At 38.5% G+C, this 20,928-nt stretch overlaps 3 protein-coding genes across 3 annotated transcripts; 1 reads left to right on the forward strand and 2 right to left on the reverse strand.

The window, feature by feature from the left end:
* The first annotated feature begins 1,672 nt into the window (after positions 1-1,672).
* On the forward strand, positions 1,673-8,989 carry LOC137743823 (protein NETWORKED 1D). Its single transcript, XM_068483757.1, has 5 exons — positions 1,673-1,870; positions 2,209-2,274; positions 2,398-2,688; positions 3,225-7,456; positions 7,722-8,989. Exons 3-5 carry the CDS (start codon positions 2,586-2,588, stop codon positions 8,763-8,765), a joined length of 5,379 nt encoding a protein of 1,792 aa, XP_068339858.1. The 5' UTR covers positions 1,673-1,870; positions 2,209-2,274; positions 2,398-2,585; the 3' UTR covers positions 8,766-8,989.
* A 227-nt stretch (positions 8,990-9,216) lies between these two features.
* On the reverse strand, positions 9,217-12,006 carry LOC137743825 (protein ANTAGONIST OF LIKE HETEROCHROMATIN PROTEIN 1-like). The gene is made up of 2 exons (XM_068483758.1): positions 11,619-12,006; positions 9,217-10,508 (listed from the first exon to the last, which is right to left on the reverse strand). Exons 1-2 carry the CDS (start codon positions 11,761-11,763, stop codon positions 9,454-9,456), a joined length of 1,200 nt encoding a protein of 399 aa, XP_068339859.1. The 5' UTR covers positions 11,764-12,006; the 3' UTR covers positions 9,217-9,453.
* Positions 12,007-13,052: 1,046 nt separating this feature from the next.
* On the reverse strand, positions 13,053-19,386 carry LOC137742700 (sulfate transporter 3.1-like). The gene is made up of 12 exons (XM_068482635.1): positions 18,819-19,386; positions 18,352-18,559; positions 17,591-17,762; positions 16,947-17,012; positions 16,081-16,194; positions 15,155-15,271; positions 14,898-15,024; positions 14,330-14,616; positions 14,039-14,229; positions 13,870-13,955; positions 13,683-13,759; positions 13,053-13,581 (listed from the first exon to the last, which is right to left on the reverse strand). The coding sequence occupies exons 1-12, from the start codon at positions 19,156-19,158 to the stop codon at positions 13,393-13,395; spliced, it is 1,974 nt and encodes a 657-aa protein (XP_068338736.1). The 5' UTR covers positions 19,159-19,386; the 3' UTR covers positions 13,053-13,392.
* Positions 19,387-20,928: the final 1,542 nt, after the last annotated feature.

The raw sequence follows: 20,928 nt of genomic DNA on the forward strand, positions 1-20,928 counted from the left end.
AGTACAAAGATGTATTTTACTAAGGGGAGAGAGAGTTCAGCTAAACTACATAATGGACAACCTAATTTGGTATCGAATTCGCCACCTATGAGATTCGAACCTAAAACCTTTCACTTATAACTGAAGAGGAATATCACCAAACCGTAGTGCAGAATGACTTAATCAAAATTATTGTTTATGAATTATAAACCATTAAATAAACCAACAACTAAAAGTTGGAAGTTCAAGATAGATTTTTTTTTTTCCTCACATTGTTTCTTTCTCAAAGGATTGCCAAAATCGGTGATCAACCATGTTCATCGGGAATGTAATTCCACAACGCATCGACTTGCTCGTATGGGACTTAGTAGCTCTCAAGAATTTGTGTGGTTCAAGGCGCCTTCGGATTTGCTTAGGGATATTTTATTCGAAGATAGTTTGTAATTTTTCTTTCTATTGCTCATTTGAGGATAGGTTCTATTGTTGTATAGAACACTTTTTTTTCCTTCGACCGGGTTGAAATTCCCGACAAAGTTTTTATCGAGGCCTATTATGCACACTATTCTCAATTTATACGTATTCTAATTTGCTTAATGAATATCGTACATTTTCTTCAAAAAAAAAAAGGTGCATGGGAATTAAGTGACCAAACTCCCGACTTTGATTTCTACTAAAGTAGTCGTATTCTCCAAATTCACTATGCGGGAAGGAAAATTCAGTAATCTTATTAACCAGATAAAAATTGTAGTTATAACTTATAAGTTAGTTATATATATATATATATAAAAATATAATACCGTTTAAAGTCAGCAGACTCGATTAAGCTAAGCAGTCGTTAATCTATTAGAATAACTATGGTCTAAGATTTAATATTGCTTATTAGACAACTTATTTGCCACATTGAATATAATATGACATTAGGATGATAGGCATGGTCACATCTGACCGACCATTGGGGAGTCATAGTCGTGTCTAAAATTCATATTCTAATAAAGGAGACAACTAAGATAATGTGCAATGGAAGAAAAAAATAATAAAACAATAAAAAATTTGGAAGGCTCTTGGTAATTTTGGTAAGGCTAGAAATGGGCTCTAAATCACTGTGTTTGAAGTCTGCGGATCGAAAAATCTGAATTATCCAATTTTAATCTTAGATCCTTATTAACTATCATATTTACTCATTTCATAAAACTCAAACTTTTTGATAAAAAAAAAAAAAAAAAACTTAAAAAACTTGGACAGTTCGAATTTTTTTCTCTCTATCAAAAGTAAAAATCTGTTGATCTGCTGATTCGGATTCGGAGTGGATCTCAATCCTACCAAAAACACTATCTTTAAAACATGCACAAAATCATAGCCAAACATCAACAAACCCCAAGGAAAGAAAATCATTCTTGATTTCCAAACCAAGGACATTTTAGTCATTTCACTGAGTCCCAGCCATTTTCACAAGAATCAGTAGGTTTTACTATCAGAAAAACAAAACTGCAAATGCTCAAGATTTTCCAAATCAAAGTGAAAACCGAAATTGGTAACAAAAATCTGAAAAAAAATGGATTAAAAATAGCATTAACTTCAAGCTTTTTTTTTTTCTCTTTACCATTTGTTTTGCAGTCGCTGTTTTTTACTGTTTCCGGTCTGTCCACCCACCTTTTTCTTTGGTAATACACAGCATAAAAGGCAAAAGCAGAACGTAGTGAGAGAGAAAACAGAGAAAGCAGTTTCTGTGACGGATACGTTGCGATCTATCAGCCATGGGGTGAGAAAAGAGTAAAGCAAAAGCAGCTGGTGCTGGAAGTGCTTTTTTTTTTCGCTGCTGCTGCTGTCGCCAATCGCAAACGCAAATTAAGGAAGAAGAGAAATTGTTTTGAGTGATCGTTTTTGCTTCTGGGTAAGTTATTTTGATCCTTTTTCTGCAGTTTTCGCTTCTTCTGCTGAGAAAATTGATGCCATTGTCTAAATCTTCGTGGGAAAATGCGTTTGGTGGTTTATTTGGGCTTGATCCTGCTACCCATGACTTTCGTTTGACTAAATTTTTAATTTTTGGTTCCTGGGTAAGTAAAAGTTTGATCCTTTTGTTTTTCTGTAATTTTTTAAGGAATTGGGTTGATTTGTAATTGCGTTTTTAGTTTATTGCTTCAAAATCTGGTGATTCTATGAAGCTTGTGAATTTGTTGATTTTTTTTAACTAAATTCTGACCATCTGGCTCTTGGTTTGTCTCTGATCAGGTATTTCTGTAGAATCGTATCATTCAGTTTTAGCATATGATTCCGGACCAGAGTTTTACTGATCAGGTAATTGCTTGCCTTTTGTGATCTTTCTAGTTTAGTCCATGTTCTTAAGAATCTGATCTCACCCACCATGTTGTTCTAAATTATAAATTAATCTGATTTTCGATTGTGGATTTTGGTGATTAGGCTTGATCGTGTGAGAAGTCAGAGTATACGAGGCTTCATCCTACCGAGAATTACTGAATTCTGGTGGTATAGAGCCTGGTTATCAGGTCATTTGTTGAATTATCCATCTTGGTTTCGGTTTTTGTTGGTTTGTGGATCGGAGTATCACAAAAGCAGTATCGAAGGTGGTGCTGTTATTGGCCAGAGTTATGGCTACCGCGTTGCAGGCAGACTCTAGACGCAAGTATTCTTGGTGGTGGGATAGCCACATAAGCCCAAAGAATTCGAGATGGCTTCAGGAAAATCTTACAGGTATACATCAGATGACTGGTTTGATTTGCTGTTTTGTTGCTGCGTTTCTCACATATGTAGAGTGAAGTAATGCTGTCTCGTCGGACACCATACATATTTGATCAACTGCATTGCATATTGTGACATGATTTTAACTTCTTCCTATCGAGAAATGTTCATAATGTATAACGAATTCTTTTTTCCTAAACTGTTACATCAACAAATATGGGATATTGGATGGCTAAGAAATGGAACTCAGACCTTATTTAAGTTAGTCTTAATAGTGTAAATATGTATGACGGTTGTTTCCCAATTTCTTTTGTCGACTGCTCGAGGTGACATCAGTGTGGTAGTACCGGGCTTGTAAACTGCAGTGATCCTGATTTGCCAACAAGATAATCACAATACTTCGCAGTTTGATCTCGTGCATCTTTCCAGTTCTGATTTTATCTTTTCGATGTTCTGTTCATAACAGCAATATTGTTCTCTCTCCCTCATCTCTCTCTTCTATGTATTAGATGTATATGGGGTTAATTATGTTTGAACTTCTTGAACAGATATGGATGTCAAAGTCAAACACATGATCAAGCTCATTGAATTGGATGCCGATTCCTTTGCTAGGAGGGCAGAGATGTACTATAAACAGCGCCCAGAATTAATGAAATTGGTTGAAGAGTTCTATCGAGCATACCGTGCGTTAGCTGAAAGATATGATCATGCAACTGGGGCGCTGCGCCAGGCTCATAGAACCATGGCAGAAGCATTTCCCAACCAAGTTCCCTTTGCAATGGGAGATGATTCACCTGCAGGTTCCTCTGCTAGTGAGGCTGATCCCCATACCCCTGAGATGCCACCTCCAATGCGGGCATTCTTAGACCTTGATGAATTGCAAAAAGATGCTCTGGGAATCTCCTCTTCCCATTTCCTCGGTGTCAAAAGGAATGGAGCTTATACTGATGAATCTGACTCAGCAACAAGCAGAAAGGGCTTGAAACAGCTGAATGATCTATTTGGGTCTGGAGAAGGAAGGGCGAAAAAAGGCCTCAATTTTCATGATGCAGAAGAAAAAGACCGCAGCATGCAGAACAATGGGACCCATGACATCAAGGCTCGATCATTGTCCGAGTCTGATCGACTGGGTAAAGCGGAGACAGAAATTTCAAACTTGAAGGTGGCCCTTGCTAAATTAGAAGCCGAAAAGGAAGCTGGCCTACTTCGGTACCAACAGTGTTTAGAGAGGTTAAATAATCTGGAGTCGGAAGCCTCTCGTGCACATGGTGATTCCAGGGGACTGAACGAACGAGCCAGCAAAGCTGAAGCTGAAGTTCAAGCTTCGAAGGAAGCACTTGCCAAATTAGAGTCTGAAAGGGATGCTAGCCTTCTGCAGTATCAGCAGTGTTTGGAGAAAATCACTGATCTGGAGAACAGTATCTCTCGTGCCCAAAAGGATGCTGGAGAGCTCAATGATCGCGCGAGTAAAGCTGAAACTGAAGCTGGAGCTCTAAAGCAAGATCTTGCAAATGTCGTAGCAGAGAAAGAAGCTGCACTTGCACAATATCAACAATGTCTAGAAACAATACCAAATCTGGAGGAAAAAATACTGCATATTGAGGAGGATGCAAGAAGAATTTGTGAGCGAGCTGTCAAAGCCCAAGGTGAAGTTGAAACCTTGAAGCAAGCAATTGCCAAGTTAAATGAAGAGAAGGAAGCTGCTGCTCTCCAGTACCAGCAGTGCTTGGAAACCAAATCTACTCTAGAGCATAAGATAGCTAGTGCCCAAGAGGAGGCCCAACGGCTACACTCTGAAATAGCTGATGGGATTGCAAAGTTAAAGGGTTCTGAAGAAACGTGTATTCTGCTGGCACAATCTAATCAGACTCTCCAGTCTGAGTTGGAGTCTTTGGTGCAGAAAATGGAATCTCAGGGTGAAGAACTTACAGAGAAGCAGAAGGAGTTGGGCAGACTCTGGACTTGCATACAAGAAGAGCGTTTGCGATTCATGGAGGCGGAAACTGCTTTCCAGACACTGCAGCATTTGCATTCTCAATCCCAGGAGGAACTTAGATCTATGTATTCTGAGCTTCAGAATGGAGCTTTAATTATGAAGGACATGGAAACACGCAATCTAGTTTTGGAGGATGAAGTCCAGAAGGCGAAGGAGGAAAACAAGAGCCTGAGTGAGTTCAATCTGTCTTCATCCATGTCAATAAAAAATCTGCAAGATGAAATCTTAATCTTGAGGGAGACAATTAGGAAACTCGAAGAGGAAGTTGGACTTAGAGTAGACCAAAGAAACGCTCTCCAGCAAGAGATTTATTGCCTGAAAGAGGAACTCAATGATCTGAACAAGAAACACCAAGCTATGCTAGAGCAGGTCGAGTCAGTCGGCTTGGGTCCAGAGTGCCTCGCGTCATCTGTGAAAGAACTGCGGGATGAAAAATCACAGCTAGAACAGATGTGTGAGGCTGAGAGAAGTGAGAAAGCCGCACTGCTAGAAAAGTTGGAAATCATGCAGAAACTTATGGAGAAAAATGTTCTTTTGGAGAATTCCCTTTCTGATTTGAACGTTGAGTTAGAAGGGGTTAGAGGGAAGGTAAGGAAGTTAGAAGAATCATGTCAATCTCATCTGGAAGAAAAAGGCACAATTGCTGCTGAAAATGCCGCCCTACTTTCTCAGTTACAGATTATGACTGAGAATTTGAAGAAATCTTCCGAGAATAACAACCTTTTGGAGAATTCCCTTTGCGATGCAAATGCTGAACTTGAAGTCTTGAGGGTAAAATCAAAGAGCTTAGAAGAGTGCTGTTTATTGCTTATTAACGAGAAGTCTGGTCTGATCACGGAGAGAGAAAATGTAGTTTCTGAGTTGGACGCTACTCGGCAAAGACTGGAAGGTCTGGAAAAAGGATATGTAGAAATAGAAGAGAAACTCTCTTCTCTGGAGAAGGAAAGAGAATTTGCACTTCGTAAAGTGGAAGAGCTACATGTTTTCTTAGATTCTGAGAAGCAAAAGCATGCTAGTTTTGTTCAGTTAAGTGAAACCCAGGTGGCCGGTATGGGATTGCAGATCTCTCATCTCCAAGCAGAAGGCATGTGCAGGAAGAAAGAATATGAAGTGGAACAAGATAAAGCTGTGAACGTGCAGATTGAAATCTTTGTCTTGCAGAAATGCATAGAAGATCTGGAAGAAAAGATCTTGTCCCTCATGGTTGAGCGTCAAAAGCTGTTGGAGGCATCCAAAATGTCAGAGAAGCGGATTTCTGACCTAGAGCATGGAAATCTTGAGCAGCAGATGGAGATTAAATCCTTTCTTTTGCAAACGAAAGTACTGAGAATGGGGCTGTATCAGGTGTTGAAGACTGTTGACGTGGATGCAAACCTCGATTGTGCAGGAGAGGTTGAGAAAGACGAAACACTTTTTAACCACATTCTTGTCAAACTTCAAGAGGCGCAAAAATCTCTGTCTGAAACTTGTGATCAAAATCAACAGTTGGTTATTGAGAAGTCAGTTCACATAGAAATGATTGACCAACTAAAACTAGAGGCGGCAAATCTTATGAGAGAAAGAAACACCCTGGACCAAGAGTTCAAGAACCAGTCTGAGAAGCTCGTGTTGTTGCAGAGTGGGGCCCAAAGACTTGAGGAGAAGAATGAAGAATTGAAGTTGAAAGTAGTGGAAGGCGACCGCAGGGAGGAAGTATTGAGGACTGAAATAGATGATCTGCACGAGCAGTTCTTGGACTTGCAAAGTGCACACAACAATCTATTGGAAGAGAATGGCAAGATGCTTGTAGAGAAAGGAGCTTTGACAAGGATGGTATCGAATTTGTGGGAAGAGAATCGTGGCCTCGAAGAGGAGAAGTCTGTCATGTTTGGTGAAACGATATATCACAATAACTTTTCACTTGTTCTCAAAGATTTTATTTCCAGAAAGCTGCTGGAACTGGAAGAGCTCACTGACTATTTAGATAAACTTCATCTTGGAAAGAATGACCTGGAAGATAAGGTAAGAATATTGGAGGGGAAGTTGGAAGTTACATGGATGGACAACATACAGCTCAAGGAGTCATTAAATAAGTCCGAGAATGAGCTGGAGCTAGTTAAATATGTCAATTATCAATTGAATGGTGAAATTGCAAATGCAAAGGATGCAGTGTCTCATAAAGAAAATGAGCTTTTGGAAGTACATCAGGCCGTCAATGCGCTACAGAATGAGAAGCAAGAATTGCATGCGTTAGTGGAGGATCTGAGTGGTAATTATGATGAGGCTAAGGTGGTACTAGAACATCAAGAGAAGCAGATTTTCAAACTCTCTGCAGACAATGAACATCAAACCAAAGAGACTTGCAGCCTTCGCGAAGTGAATCAGGAGTTGGAGTCTGAACTGCTGAAAATGCATGGAGAAGCTGAAAAAACCAAAACTAAAGAGGAAAGTTTGATCATTGAACTGCAAAAGGAAAGGCAAGAGATAGAAATGTGGTTGTTTCAGGCTGTCACATTCTTTTGCGAACTACAGACGTCCACCATTCGTGAAACATTGTTTGAAGGAAAAGTCCGTGAGCTCATTGAAGCATGTCAGATACTCGAAGACAGAAGCAATTCCAATGGCATCGAGAACAAAATCATGAAAGAAAGAGTCAGGGCATTGGAAGACAAAAATGGAGGGCTACAAGCTCAGTTGGCAGCATATATTCCAGCTGTCATGTCTTTGAAGGAGTGCATAACATCACTTGAGAAGCATATGCTTGCAGACACCGGATCTCATAAACTTGACACTGAAGAATCAGAGGTAAGATTCATGTCTGTTTATATGCTCCCTCTGGCAGTTAAAAGTTTTAATTATCACAAGCCGTTATTTGAATTCATGCTTTATCATCAAAGTTCATGGTTTATCTCTGGCAAAATTTTCAGAAAGTAAGCCGGTTTCTGTCTAAAGCTTATTTGGTGGTTGGACATGGATTGTTCAGCTTAAGACGTAGCGACTTTGTTTTCTAGTTCAATGGTGTGATTTCGGATATCATTTGAAATTAACATATTTGTATTCTTATATCCAGGATGCCTTTCTGCACGCTGAAAGATCTCAAACGGATGGAGATCAAATGGCCACGGTATCAGATGGTGTTTTGGACTTGCAGAATTTACAAAGAAGGATTGAAGCTATTGAAAAGGCAGTGGTGGAGAAAGAAAGTCATGTTTCCACAAATCGGGTTCGGAAGAAGCGTGAAATAGCTGGATCAGGGAATGAAGTTCTGACAAAAGACATCATTCTTGATCACATATCGGAGTGTTCATCCTATGAGGTAAGCAGGAGAGAAACCACAGAGCCTGATGCTCAGATGCTTGAGTTGTGGGAGACCGCTGACCAGGATGGCAGCATTGATTTGATGGTTGGCAAATCCCAGAAGGGGGCCGTGGTACCTACTGACCACGGTCAGATGGAGGCAGTGAAGGAGCACAAGAAAAAACACCCCTCTTCTGAGTCATTGGTTGAGAAGGAATTGGGCATTGACAAATTAGAGCTCTCTAGGAGATTTACCCAGCCCCGTCAAGAAGGGAACAAGAGAAGGATCCTAGAAAGACTCGACTCCGATGTGCAGAAGTTGACAAACCTTCAGATAACCGTGGAAGACCTTAAGACAAAGGTGGAGATTACTGAACAGAGCAAAAATGGCAAAGATATGGAACTTGATAGCGTAAAGGGGCAGCTGGAAGAAGCTGAAGAGGCCATTACAAAGTTGTTTGACGCCAATCAAAAGTTGATGAAGAGTGTTGAAGATGCTCCTCCTCCGTCCTCGGAGGGAGCTTCTGGGGAAGTACCAGATGAAAGTGGGAGCGTGAGAAGGAGGAGACTTTCAGAACAAGCAAAAAGAGGGTCGGAAAAAATTGGGCGGTTGCAGTTGCAGGTGCAGAAACTGCAGTTTCTTCTTCTGAAAATCGATGGCAAAACTGACAGCAAAGGATCAGCTAGAATATTCGAGCAGAAGAAAAGCGTTCTTCTACGTGACTACCTCTATGGCGTGAGAAAACCTGTCAACCAAGGGAAACGGAAGAAAGCGCCCTTCTGTGCATGCATACAGCCCCCAACCAGGGGAGATTGAAGCCAAGAAATTTCATTAGTTTCCAGTAAAATGACGAGGCACTAGTTTTGCCTCATTGTCCATAAGTTTTTTTTTACCTTTTAGAGCTCTACTTATTTTGCCATATTTTAGAGAGAGAAAGGAAGAGTATTGGGTCTTGAATTAGTTCTGAGATCCTGCTGTATATTTCAGGCCCCATCTTCTATTCAAAGGAAACCCACTCTGATGGGGTTTGCTTTCTTTCATGTTTTTTCCTCCTGTTGGTTCGGTGTTTACATTCTTTCTGCATTACAAGTTCTCGTACAGGTTTTTTTCGTTCTCCGGAATCCGGGGAGATCCTTACGTGTAAGCGGGAGTATATCACCCTCGCCTTGCAGCACTCGTCACATATGTTGTAGCACTACAGAGTGAGGGGATATACCGCCGGTTACACCCAAGTTTTTCTCCACGGCTCGACATGTTACTTTCGGTCTGTAGTCCAAAACCCTAATACATGCACAAGGAAAAAGGGCAAAGTGACAGCATAAACAGTTTTTCCTTGACATTTGCCAAAACCAATTGCACTGAAGACAAGGCAAAATGCGTACAGATTCTTCAAGCTTTACAAGCTTCAACGTCTCCTCAAACAGTATCTGTAGGGCGCCCTGTGCAAGGAGGCTCCGAGCTTTCAACTCGTCTAAACCAGATGAGCAGAGCCGCAGAACAAAATTCACTTTGGTGCACCGGTCTGCTTGCCACGCTCCCAGTGTTTGATTAAGTTATCCCTCATGGTCCTCCCCAATGGATCAACTTGCTTGCAGCTTTGTTCTCCGTATCCTGAGTCATGATGACCAGATAAAGCAACATCTGGGTCCAATATATCTCCACTGTCGACGATTATATTGTGAAGCAAACAACATACCAAGATAATGCTTGGAAGTTTTCGCTTGTCAGGTCTCCACATAACCTTGCTGAGGATTCTCCAAGTGCCCTTCAACTGCGAGAATGCCCTTACTGCAAGCGACCTTGCAGCCTCATGTGTGGCATTAAAAGAAGAAATGGAAGCTGTGCCGGCATTGCTTTCAAAAGGAGTTATGAGCCAGGGAAGCAAAGGATAGCCAACCCCACCAACTAAGTATTCTCTAATCTCTACTCCTCCAGATAAACTTCTAGCATTTCCATTCAAACGCTGTCCGCCTTCACAGAGCTTGTAAAACCCCGAACACTTTAACAGTCTAGACACAGTCATGCCCCCGGGCCAACCAGTCACAATGTCGAGAAATCTCATCTCGTGGTCGACAATTCCCTGCAAGAGCATGCTGTAGTTCTCCTCCGGATCACACCAATCGTCTGATGTTTGAACAGTTGGAAGGGTCATAATGATGTGTGTACCATCTATGGCTCCACAGCAATTCGGCAATCCAAAGGATGCTTCAAATTCAGACTTAATCTCTTCTATTCTATTCAAATCGGGCCACTTGAGGTGGTGCTTCGCGCGCTCTTCCAATGCTTCAATGAATCTCCAAGTGACCTGAGAAACTGTGGACTGGCCAACCCCAAAGGCAGCTCCCACTGAGACTTGAGACTCCCCGGATGCCAACCTTCTCATGGCAATAGCAACCTGTTTCTCAACACTGAGAAGCCTTCCTTCTATGTTGATGAGTCCTGATGGCGGCCTCGACACAAGGTCTTCTCTTACAAGTGAACATATGTAGTCGAAAGTCTTTTTCGAAACCCTAAAGAAAAACTTAAATCCTTCCTCCTCATCATTGGATACTGAAGAACCTACACACGTGTGAATTAATCAGAAGTGCAGAACAAAGTTTATCATGGAAACTCTCTAAAGTGAAATCAACTTTTAAAAATCTCTACTAAAATAGAAATCAACAATTTCCCTACTGCAGATGTCAAACCAAAATCTCTAAATTTATAATTATACCTAATCGATAGCTAGTTTTCTTGTAATGGCCACCAGAAATTACCACAACTACCGTGCATTTTTTAACAAGATATATATTCTAAACTACTCTTATACATGCAGTCGTGGTTAGAGCGCCCTTAAGAATGTTAAATATTTAACCGATAGCTAGTTTTCTTGTAACGACCACCAGAAATTACCACAACCACTTGCATTTGTTTACAAGATATATATTCTAAACTAATCTTACTTACACAGTAGTCGGCTAGAGCGCCTTCAAAAATGTTCAATACCTAATCGATAACTAGTTTTCTTGTAACGGCCACAGAAATTACCACAACCATTTGCATTTTTTACAAGATATATGTTCTAAACTACTCTCATTTATGCAGTTGTGTGCTAGAGCGCCTTTAAAATGTTAAATACTTAATTGATAGCTAGTTTTCTTGTCACACCCACCAGATATTTACCACAACCACTTGCATTTTTTGACAAGATGATATATATTCTAAACTACTCTAATTTACGCAGACCAGACGTGGGCTAGAGATGCGCTCCCCTCATGCATCCAAGTTCGAATCTCCTTCCACGCAGCTTAGATTAGTTTAAACTAGAATACCTCGCTCGTATGAAAAACCTACTCCAATTTAAGGGGAGGGGAATCTGAACTTGGGTGCAAGGGGGCGGCTAGCCAACTGGCCTAACCCACATCTTCATAACAACATGCATTTTCAGGTGCTGTTCTGAGTTCTTACCATTTCAGTGATCAAATTCACGATTCTAGCCAACTTGAAAACCACATTTTACAGGTTTTGAGCTGTAAATCTGAATAAAGTTGCCGAATTTAACATTCCAGAACAAATTTTAGATAAAACCCACATCAATTTTTCTCGTGGAATGTAACATTTTCCAGTAAAAAAAAAGCAGTAAATTAAGAGGGTTACTGAAGAGTGAGCGAGCTGAGTGAAAGGTAAAACCTGCTGGGGTTGAAGAATTCTTCTGCCAGAAACTATCCCACCAATCAGAATCAACTGCTTTCGCCTCCACCGGAACCACCACGCTCTTGCTTTTCCTCAATTTCCTGTCTTTCTTGCTTTTCTTCGATTTCTTCGGAGGCGCCATGGAAGGTAAAGCTCTGATGATCCCAGAAGAGAAAAAATGCTTGGATGGAAGGAAAGTGACGGAAAGTTAATAAATTGGAACTGTTTTCTTCATCTCCAACATATCGTTTCCGACATTTGATGACTGAAAGTCACTGAACCGAGTTCGAGCCGGTAGTCTCGGTCGTCCACATTTGTTTTGCAGGAACAGAACGGAAACGACTGTTGGTCTAACAGGGAGTCCACGACAGCAGGGCCGACTGGATGTGGGCTGGTTTGATTGTGGATGCAATTTGAACATTGAGTTGGTCTTGGGTTAAACCAGTTTTTTTTTTTTTTTTTTTTTTTTTTTTTTTTTAAACAAATGATATTATCTACACTAAAGAATAAGGAGTAGGCTTAACCTCACAAAGGGTTAGCAATAATGTGGTTTAAATTCGCCTTTAGTGAGAATCGAACTTAAGACCTCCACCTTACAAGTGAAGAGAAATATTACTAGGGTATTAAGTGGCAAAACCGGCTCTTGAAATTGGAGAAAACTCGTTATGAAACGGATACATAGGGTTAGCAATAATGTGGTTTAAATTCGCCTTTAGTGAGAATCGAACTTAAGACCTCCACCTTACAAGTGAAGAGAAATATTACTAGGGTATTAAGTGGCAAAACCGGCTCTTGAAATTGGAGAAAACTCGTTATGAAACGGATACATAAAAAATACGTGTGTATTATTTTGGAAAGTTTCTTAAAACACTTCCTCACGTAGCATTAAATGCTACGAGCATTGGATAATCTGGATTCATAGAATCATAATAAAAAAATAATAATTTAATTAATCTAAGTCATCCAATGTTCGTAACATTTAATGCTACGTAGTATGAAAGAAATTTTCAAAAATAAACAAGAAAAAATAAATATATTAAATGTGAAAAGTATATAAGTACATAAATAACACATGTACAATAACAATACTATGATTTAAGAAAAATATGTATTTTAGGGTCCACTAGATAACCATTTCATTTGTTTATGTGGTTTTTTGTTTACATTCTTTTTAAATTTGTTTATGTGATTTTTTTGTTTACGTTCTTTTTAAAATGAAAGCTTGTTTGATAATTGTATTGTTTTTTATTTTCATATGAAAAATGAAAACTAAAATTTGAAAACTCGTAAAAGTAGGTGCACTTTTTTTTTTTTTCTTTTCACAAACTCAAAATGGAAAGTATTATAACAAACAAGAATTTCTTTACCAGTCACTTGAGGGGTTGATTTGATATGTAAGTCGATATAAGCTTGCGTGAAATCATAGTGGCCAGACCTATTTCGACAATAACATATAAGTTGACTACTCCTAATAATTGAGGTTCACAAAAATGAATCTACATAACATTTTGTTTCATCATGAGATATAAAATTTTGTTTCGTCATGAGATATACATTATGCAAATTACATAATGTTGGAAGGAAAAAAATTAACGCTTCCAACTTTCCACTAATTAAGCAAACCAATAGACGTAAAGCAACGAGACTCATTCCTCATTTTTCAATGAGACCTCATCATATTTTACGTGCACGCATGCTGCTTTTTTCTGATACATAAATCCAAATATTGGTACGTACTACGTAGGCAAGCCAATTAAGCTAGCTACGCAACTCAGACGTTATTCCAATCGCCGGGTTCTTGATCTTTGATTGGGTTGGGTTTGGTGGTGTGAAGCATGAATTTACATGCTGCAACCGCCTCTGCAACTGTGAGATAAATCCATTGCTGACCTATTTTCTCGATCAACTCCGACTTGTTCATCTTCTTCATCACCTCACCTCCGGGGTTCGCCAATGCAAGCTAAATGCATAAATGACACACGGTGTTAGATTTAGTGTTCTTTGTATATTAAAACTATTACTAACACTCCAAGAGCCACGATAAAAGACTATAAACTGTACCTGAAGCCCCCTTCTATCAACTAGCTTCTTAACCTCATCCAACATGCTTATTCCACTTGTGTCTATGTTAGCAACGGCTGCAAAGGAATCAATTTTAGGGTGATTAGTACCACTAATTGAATAATTTACATTATTTTCTTTAGGTGAATTGATTAATGCATAATAATTGTTTAATAATTTCCCTTACCACTCATATCCAATATCACATATTGTAAGCTACTTTCCCCTGCAGATTTTATTCTATCTTCCTCATCATTAATCCACCTTGTAATCCTGAAAATATGTAGCAGTTTAGGTTAACATCAAGCTTTAAATACCTATTAATTTTTATATAAACATAGTTAATTTTCAAATACCTTTCTCTTAAGTAGTTGGTATTTGCAAAGTAAATGGGAGCATCGATCTCAAGTATCAGAATTCCAGGAATATTGCTTGCACTTTGGTACTGGTCAACATTTCTGTAATCCATGGAATTCGGAAGGTTTCCAAGAATAAAGGTCCTAGGCCTTGCCACAAACAAAAGCACCCTCATCACAGATATTGCAACCTGCATAAATAAGTCAAACCACAGTAATTTGTTGACCTGTTGTTACTGTCATACACACAATAATTTTCATTAGGATAGTGTGACATATATTCATACGTACCGCTAAGACTAGGCCGTTTTGAACGCTGCTAAAAACGACACCGATGTACGCACTCATGCAGACAACGAAATCAAACTTGTCAACCTTCCAGAGGTGGATTGCAGCTTCATAATCTATAAGGCCGAGCATGGCGGCGATTATAATGGCAGACAACACAACAAGGGGAGTGTAGTGGAACAATGGTGTGAGGAACAACAATGTGAACATCATTGCAATTGCCATGATAACGTTTGACATTGCCGTCTTGCATCCTGCATTGTAGTTCACTGCTGATCTGGAAAATGGCCCTGAAAATTATTGAAGAAATTTCATGTGATTAATGAGAGAAGATAATTAGCACATGAAGTTAATTAAAGGGCTCTTTACAAATATTAATCCTCAAAATCACAATTTCATTGTAAAAAAGACTGGATTCAATTGTTATTGAACTCAACTATTATGGCGTCCAACATTAATAGTTGATAGATGATTCCATTTTTTTTCCCTATAGTATACATGATTCTAGAAGTGTTTCTCCTCAACATTAACAATTGTCAGTAATTAAGTAATTAATGTAGGTAATTAGTACCTGTAGTGAGGTAGCAAGAAGTGCAAGAACCAGCAATGTTCATCATCCCAATGGCAATCATCTCTTTATTCCCATCAATGTGGTAATTCTTGAACATGGAAAAGCTTCTCCCAACTGCTATTCCTTCCTGCACATAATTATCAACAAATTCCACAATCAATTTATTAATTATTTTAAGCTATTAATTATGGTGATCAGTCGTGTTAATCAATAATTAGTAGAGTAATTAAGGTTTTAATTTAGATATATATACTTACAGCCAGAGCTATGATGCCCGTAATGACGCCAGTTTTAAAAGCTGTTGTGAGATAAGGAGACACAAACACAAGGTCTCCAAACGACAATGGATTAATCCCCTTCTTCAGATTTCCTATCTGAATATATTCACCATAAAATACAGGCATTAATTAGAAACCTTTTGTCATTGGGTAAGTAACAAAAAGCAAACAAGAAGGAATTTTTATTTTACTTTTAAATTCAAAAGAAATGAAAAGGAAACGTGTTGAATCTGTTGACCATGACCTAGCAACCAGAACTATCACATAATGCTATGGGAGGTAAGGCAAAGTTGGGGGTCCACCCAGTCACTACACAGTGCTATTATTTGTGGGGACTCAAATAATGTAGACGACAGAGTGCTCGAACAATCATTTTTCGGTTTTGGCCCAAGATTAATTTGTGAAAGGCTTATAGCACATGGGGAGGTAGACCTACTTTGTCTCTGTTTATGGTGGTCCAAATTGTTCCTAATGTCTTTCTCCACACTAAGCCAGTCTAGTTGGTGATCACGGACTCCACACAGTGTGTACTGTATGTATTCGGGTGTCTGTACCTCTCGTTACACGATGTCAAACATAAATATACGTACGAGTTTATACACCTAACATCATGAAGTAATCTCTCGCATGAGAGATAGATGGTTTGCCATTTATGCCCTCATGTGCATGTGATTTTCATGGTGTGAGATGCAGACACACATGTATATATACTCGATGACATAAAAGAATCTCTTGCACAAGAGAAGAAAAATGTATATGGGACGATCTCATGAGCTCTTTATGTTTCTGATCGTTTTCAAGAGAGATAGACATATAAAAGCTATAGGCCATCCTATGAAGTTTTTTCTTATAAGGAGAGATTGGGGTTATGCATGTGTTCCCTTTAGTTTGATGTGTAAGCTCACCACTTGAACGCCATGTTTCTCAGCATGGGTGAGATAAACCAGAACACTTCCCAAAATCACTGACGTCAAAGGTGCCATGGCTGATATCCAAAAGAACTTAGGTTTCTTCTTGCTCTGCATTATCATGTTGTCCAACATATAAAGACAAAGAAACTGTATGAGCCACATTAGCATTAATTTAAAATTCACTTTCTTCATGCTTACAAGTTGCAACGTAAACAAAACTAGAGCAATAATTTTAAGGACAAAGCCAGAGAAAGCGTCAAGACAATGGTTAATAATTATATTATGTTAAAAGCTCCCTTTTCATGGATTAATTAAATTTTCTAATTATTTACTAAATGCTAGTATTACTTGAACAAGGTGGATGCAGATGCAGCTCGAGGTCAATCGTCTTTGAAAGGTTTTGTTACTTAATGTTGAAAGTGGGAGTAGGTTAGGGTTGAAAATGAAAGGATAATTTTGATGAAGAAACAAAAAAAAAAAAAAAAAAAAAAAAAAAATATATATATATATATATATAAAAGTTGATTCCAAACCATGGAAAATAGAGGCTTGGAAAAATGAGATGCTAAGCAGTTCAAGAAACTTTCTGATTAGGACATATGATCCCATCCAGTGATAGTTTTCTGTAAATTACTTATAAATTACTTCAGTAATGGCCCTATTAATCCAATCGAATTATACCATATTTTTCTGCTTTCAATTTCATGATATTTTAATTTTTGGGCCAACAGCATATACTTGCGTGACAGAAGAGAGTTTAATTTTAAATCAAGATTAATTAAAACATGGCAGATACAAAGAATAAGTATCTGAAATTAATAAACAAGAAATTTAAGATATGGCTGGTTCGATTCACTTACGAAGTATTTGGTGGTGAGGAGGAAGAAAAGAAATAAACAACCCAAAACTCCGCTCTCCCATCTCCACTGCAACAACCATCAATCATTGAGATAGAAATAGAATTATATATGCAAACGAAAACCAAAGATGCAAACTTTCTAGCTCAAATTCTTCTATGCCAATTGTTATTTCAACACATCATATGCCTTTTGAAATAAAAACACTTCAAGCTTTAGAAAAATCCCCTCACTTTTTCATTTTTTTTTTACTCAAAAGAGTACGCATGGCCACACGAGCTAGTTCAAGAATCAAACTCCTCTTACGATGACGCAGATATGTAAGAGTTCTATTTTTTCATAATATTTTCTCGTGAGTGTATACATATAATGTTATTCTTAGAATAATGACGTGAGTTTTAGATATGATAAGACAAGTCACAGATAACTCTAAAACAGTATTATATGCAACTTTAAAGTTAAAATTTATTAATTTCCACTCATCTGATTGACACCCATTAATTTGATCCTATGTGCTCACATGGAATAGTTTTCCATTAATTAAATTAAATATCAAGAAAAGTATCACGAGCGTTTGAGATTTATAAATTTGTGATATTGGTTTATATATTTCTGTGGCCGGAAAAGGCAGGAAAGGGACAACAAACCTCATGTGTTTGGCTGAAAACAGAGCGCATAACTGACACAAAATCGGTCCCATTGGTGAAGTGGTTAAGCCCTAGAATTCCTTTTAGCTGTTGCAAGCACACCACAGTTGCTGCCCCCGCCATAAACCCTACTATCGTTGCATGTGATAAAAAATCCACAATAAACCCTAGCCTGCAAAAATCCAGTCGAATCAAATTAAAAATCAACCACGTATATAAATATATATGTATATGTATATGTATATATATACACGAAATTAATTGTTTATTAGAAATATATATATATATATATATATATATATATATATATATATATATATATAAGCAAATTTGCGGTCTCAGCTCCCTTGTAAAATATGAAATACATACCAAAAATAGAAAGAAAAAAATTTGGGACTATAATTTTTATATTCTTTCTATCCATATCTTGTGTATTTTCCAATCTATATATGAAGCTGACAGTGATCGATCACTCTCTGTAGATTCTTGAATACAATCAGTTACAAAAATTAGCGTTTGTCTATTCATAATTGAACAAGGACAAAGTCAAATTCTCATAAAAGACAAAAAATCCAGAAATATATATAAGTACAAGATGTTTCAGTAAAAACTTAACCTTTTTCGATCAATTTGAGCTTGTTTTGTTGTTCCCACTACTTAAATTAATAAGTTGCTTTTTGTTTTTTTTTTGGAAAGTTAATAAGTTGCTTCTAATTAGCTAATTATAGTTAAAATGAATAGAATCTTTAGTAATTGCTGACCTCAACAAACCCAAGGAAGCTTGGAAAACTCCGGCGAAGAAGGTTGCAGTGAAGGCAAGGTGAAGATAAAGGGTAGGGTTTTCTGCGGCATTGACCTCAGCCCCCAGCATTGAAGCTGTGAGAAGTGAGGCCACAGCCACAGTCCCCACAGCCAAATCTCTTGAGCTCCCCATCATGGCATAAATCAATGGTGGAACAAAGCTTGAATCTACATTATTAATTATTTTTAACTCAATAAAAGAATCAAAGTTCAATAATCTATCACAACGCAACTCGCACATGACACATGTGACATAATTATTAATCCATTCACGTTAAAATTGAAGAAAAAAAAAAGAAAAAAGTTATTCCGACCCCATAATCTTATCTGCACGTTTTTTTTTTTTTGAACACTGAACAACAAATTGAGAGCGTGAATAACATGAAGAAAAAAAAATGAGACTAATTTTTTAAAAAAGGCTACTTACATAGGCCAAGAATTGGTGGCAAGTTAGCAAGCTTGGCATAGCTAATCCCCTGAGGGATCGCGAGGCTAGCGATGGTGATGCCGGAAATGAGATCGGATTTCAAGAAATCGAGTGTATAGCGAGGCGCCCATTCAAGGATGGGAAAGAAGTACTGGAAGCCAAGAATGAATTTTCTTGAAGCAGGTTGGTTCTTAAACGGCCTCAAAGGGTCATCAGGAAAAAAGGTCTCCTCGAGAGAAGACTTCAATGTTTTGATGAAAGGTTGAGCTGGTGGGATCTCTACTCGGTGTGGAGAGTTCTCCACATTGGTTGAAGGGTGCGCGTAATCAACGTTACCCATAATAAAATGAAAGGGAAGTGATTTCGGATAAAATGAAAGGGGAGTGATTCCGAACAACTAGCTAAGTACGAACAAATTAAAAGGACACAATTTATAATAGTATTGAATGGGTTTGGGATGCTCTGGCACCGAATTGGGAATGCTAAATTTGGAGAAAGATTTGGAGGATGTGGTGGGAAGTTGGGTGAGAAATCAAGGAGAAGAAGTTGTAGGAAGGATGGAGAGAAAGATGATTGTTGAGGCTGATCGAGAGAAGAGGGATTGCTTGTGGGAAATATATACAAGTGGAGGACGGTCGTGTTGGTTTGGATTTTTCATTATTTTTTAAGAGAATGCGTTTGGGGACCCACGATGGGGTATTGTATTAGTGACTAAAGGGTGACACGTTTGCAAGGGTTTTCAAAAATGCTAGCTGCACACCTCGTGCTTTATTTTGTTCACTTCTCCTCCGAAGAGGAGGAAAAATCCGGGAAGCTCACGTATATTAATATTCTGGTTCTTTTCTCCTTTATAATTTCTATTTCTTTAAAAAAAATTTATTACAAACAATAATATTACTCTATAATATATTAATCAGCAAAGAGAGCCACTTAAAATAGGAAGACAATAAATTGAAGACGAAACCGTATGCACCACAATTTTTTACGATTTAGATATGCATATATGGGCGTGGCCTACTCCTTTGTTGCCTATATGGCATCACTTTGTGATGATGTGGTGCACTCTCATTGGTTGTAGTGTATATGAGTCCCAATTAGTTTCAACACGTGTCGGCTTAAGAGTGTTGATTTGACACACCCCGATCGAGATCAGGGTATGCTGGCCGTCACGTGGAAGTGACGTAACCATGTGCACATTGCGGAAGCAAGTAAAATAGTAATATAAATAGTACGGATAAATAAAACTAGCTTACATAAAATAATAAAAACAAGTGCAAGCGTAAGTGCGACACTTAGTTCAGAGCATAAATCCTAAAGCAGTCCGGGAGAAAATGACACAACAAAAGTACACCCGAAGGTGGTCCTACGCTGGTGATCGTCTCTCAGATATGCCAGGAGAATCCTCAGGGAAACCACTAAACGTGGTAGCCAACTAAAACCTGGAGGGGCGCAAAACAAAAGCGTGAGTGGGCAAAAACAAAGCTTTTCGAAAACCATTTAATAAAAACGTTCTAACCCCTCGCCGTAAAACCTGTATACTTCCCAGAAAAATAGATATATAGATATATATACCAATGCTCAAGAATATGCTATGCCAGGACCTCAAATGAAATGCAAATGCTCAGGTAATATCACATCCAAATCATATAAACTGTCAGCCGGAGTCACCTAACGTGACCTGTACAGCTGAATCTAGAGCTCAAATCTAAATCTCACTAACTGGACCTACACACGAGTCGGAACCACCTAAAGTGGTATGTACGACAGGCCTGGGTGTAATATATATATATATATATATATATATATATATATATATATATATATATATATACACGCTCAAGTGCTACGATCACATGAAGGCTGTGCGAATAATCGCGGGTCACCTACGAGTCGGAACCACCTAAAGTGGTCTGTACGACAGGACTGTGCACCTAACTTGGATCCAAGCTGAGCGTGTGGCGCGGGAGGTGAACATCACGTGAAGGACTGTGCCCAACTCTGGGCGGGAGCACTAACACCGGGGGTGCAGGTTACGAGCTCTCTATGTATCTAGAATCACTAATGAACGTAAATATAAATCACCACTCACTTGGCACTTACCTGTGCATCC

The sequence above is a fragment of the Pyrus communis genome, chromosome 8, assembly GCF_963583255.1.
Source record: "Pyrus communis chromosome 8, drPyrComm1.1, whole genome shotgun sequence".
Lineage (NCBI taxonomy): Eukaryota > Viridiplantae > Streptophyta > Magnoliopsida > Rosales > Rosaceae > Pyrus > Pyrus communis.

What these genes read in the sequence shown, in the direction of transcription:
- LOC137743823 (XM_068483757.1), top strand. Translation starts at nt 2,586, where the DNA reads ATGGCTACCGCGTTGCAGGCAGACTCTAGACGCAAGTATTCTTGGTGG. An exon ending in GCTTCAGGAAAATCTTACAG is followed by an intron (nt 2,689 to 3,224) that starts GTATACATCAGA and finishes CTTCTTGAACAG; the next exon opens with ATATGGATGTCAAAGTCAAA. An exon ending in TTGACACTGAAGAATCAGAG is followed by an intron (nt 7,457 to 7,721) that starts GTAAGATTCATG and finishes TCTTATATCCAG; the next exon opens with GATGCCTTTCTGCACGCTGA.
- LOC137743825 (XM_068483758.1), bottom strand. Translation starts at nt 11,763, where the DNA reads ATGGCGCCTCCGAAGAAATCGAAGAAAAGCAAGAAAGACAGGAAATTG. An exon ending in GAATTCTTCAACCCCAGCAG is followed by an intron (nt 10,509 to 11,618) that starts GTTTTACCTTTC and finishes ACACGTGTGTAG; the next exon opens with GTTCTTCAGTATCCAATGAT.
- LOC137742700 (XM_068482635.1), bottom strand. Translation starts at nt 19,158, where the DNA reads ATGGGTAACGTTGATTACGCGCACCCTTCAACCAATGTGGAGAACTCT. An exon ending in TCCTCACCACCAAATACTTC is followed by an intron (nt 16,195 to 16,946) that starts GTAAGTGAATCG and finishes ATGATAATGCAG; the next exon opens with AGCAAGAAGAAACCTAAGTT. An exon ending in CGGGCATCATAGCTCTGGCT is followed by an intron (nt 15,025 to 15,154) that starts GTAAGTATATAT and finishes AATTATGTGCAG; the next exon opens with GAAGGAATAGCAGTTGGGAG.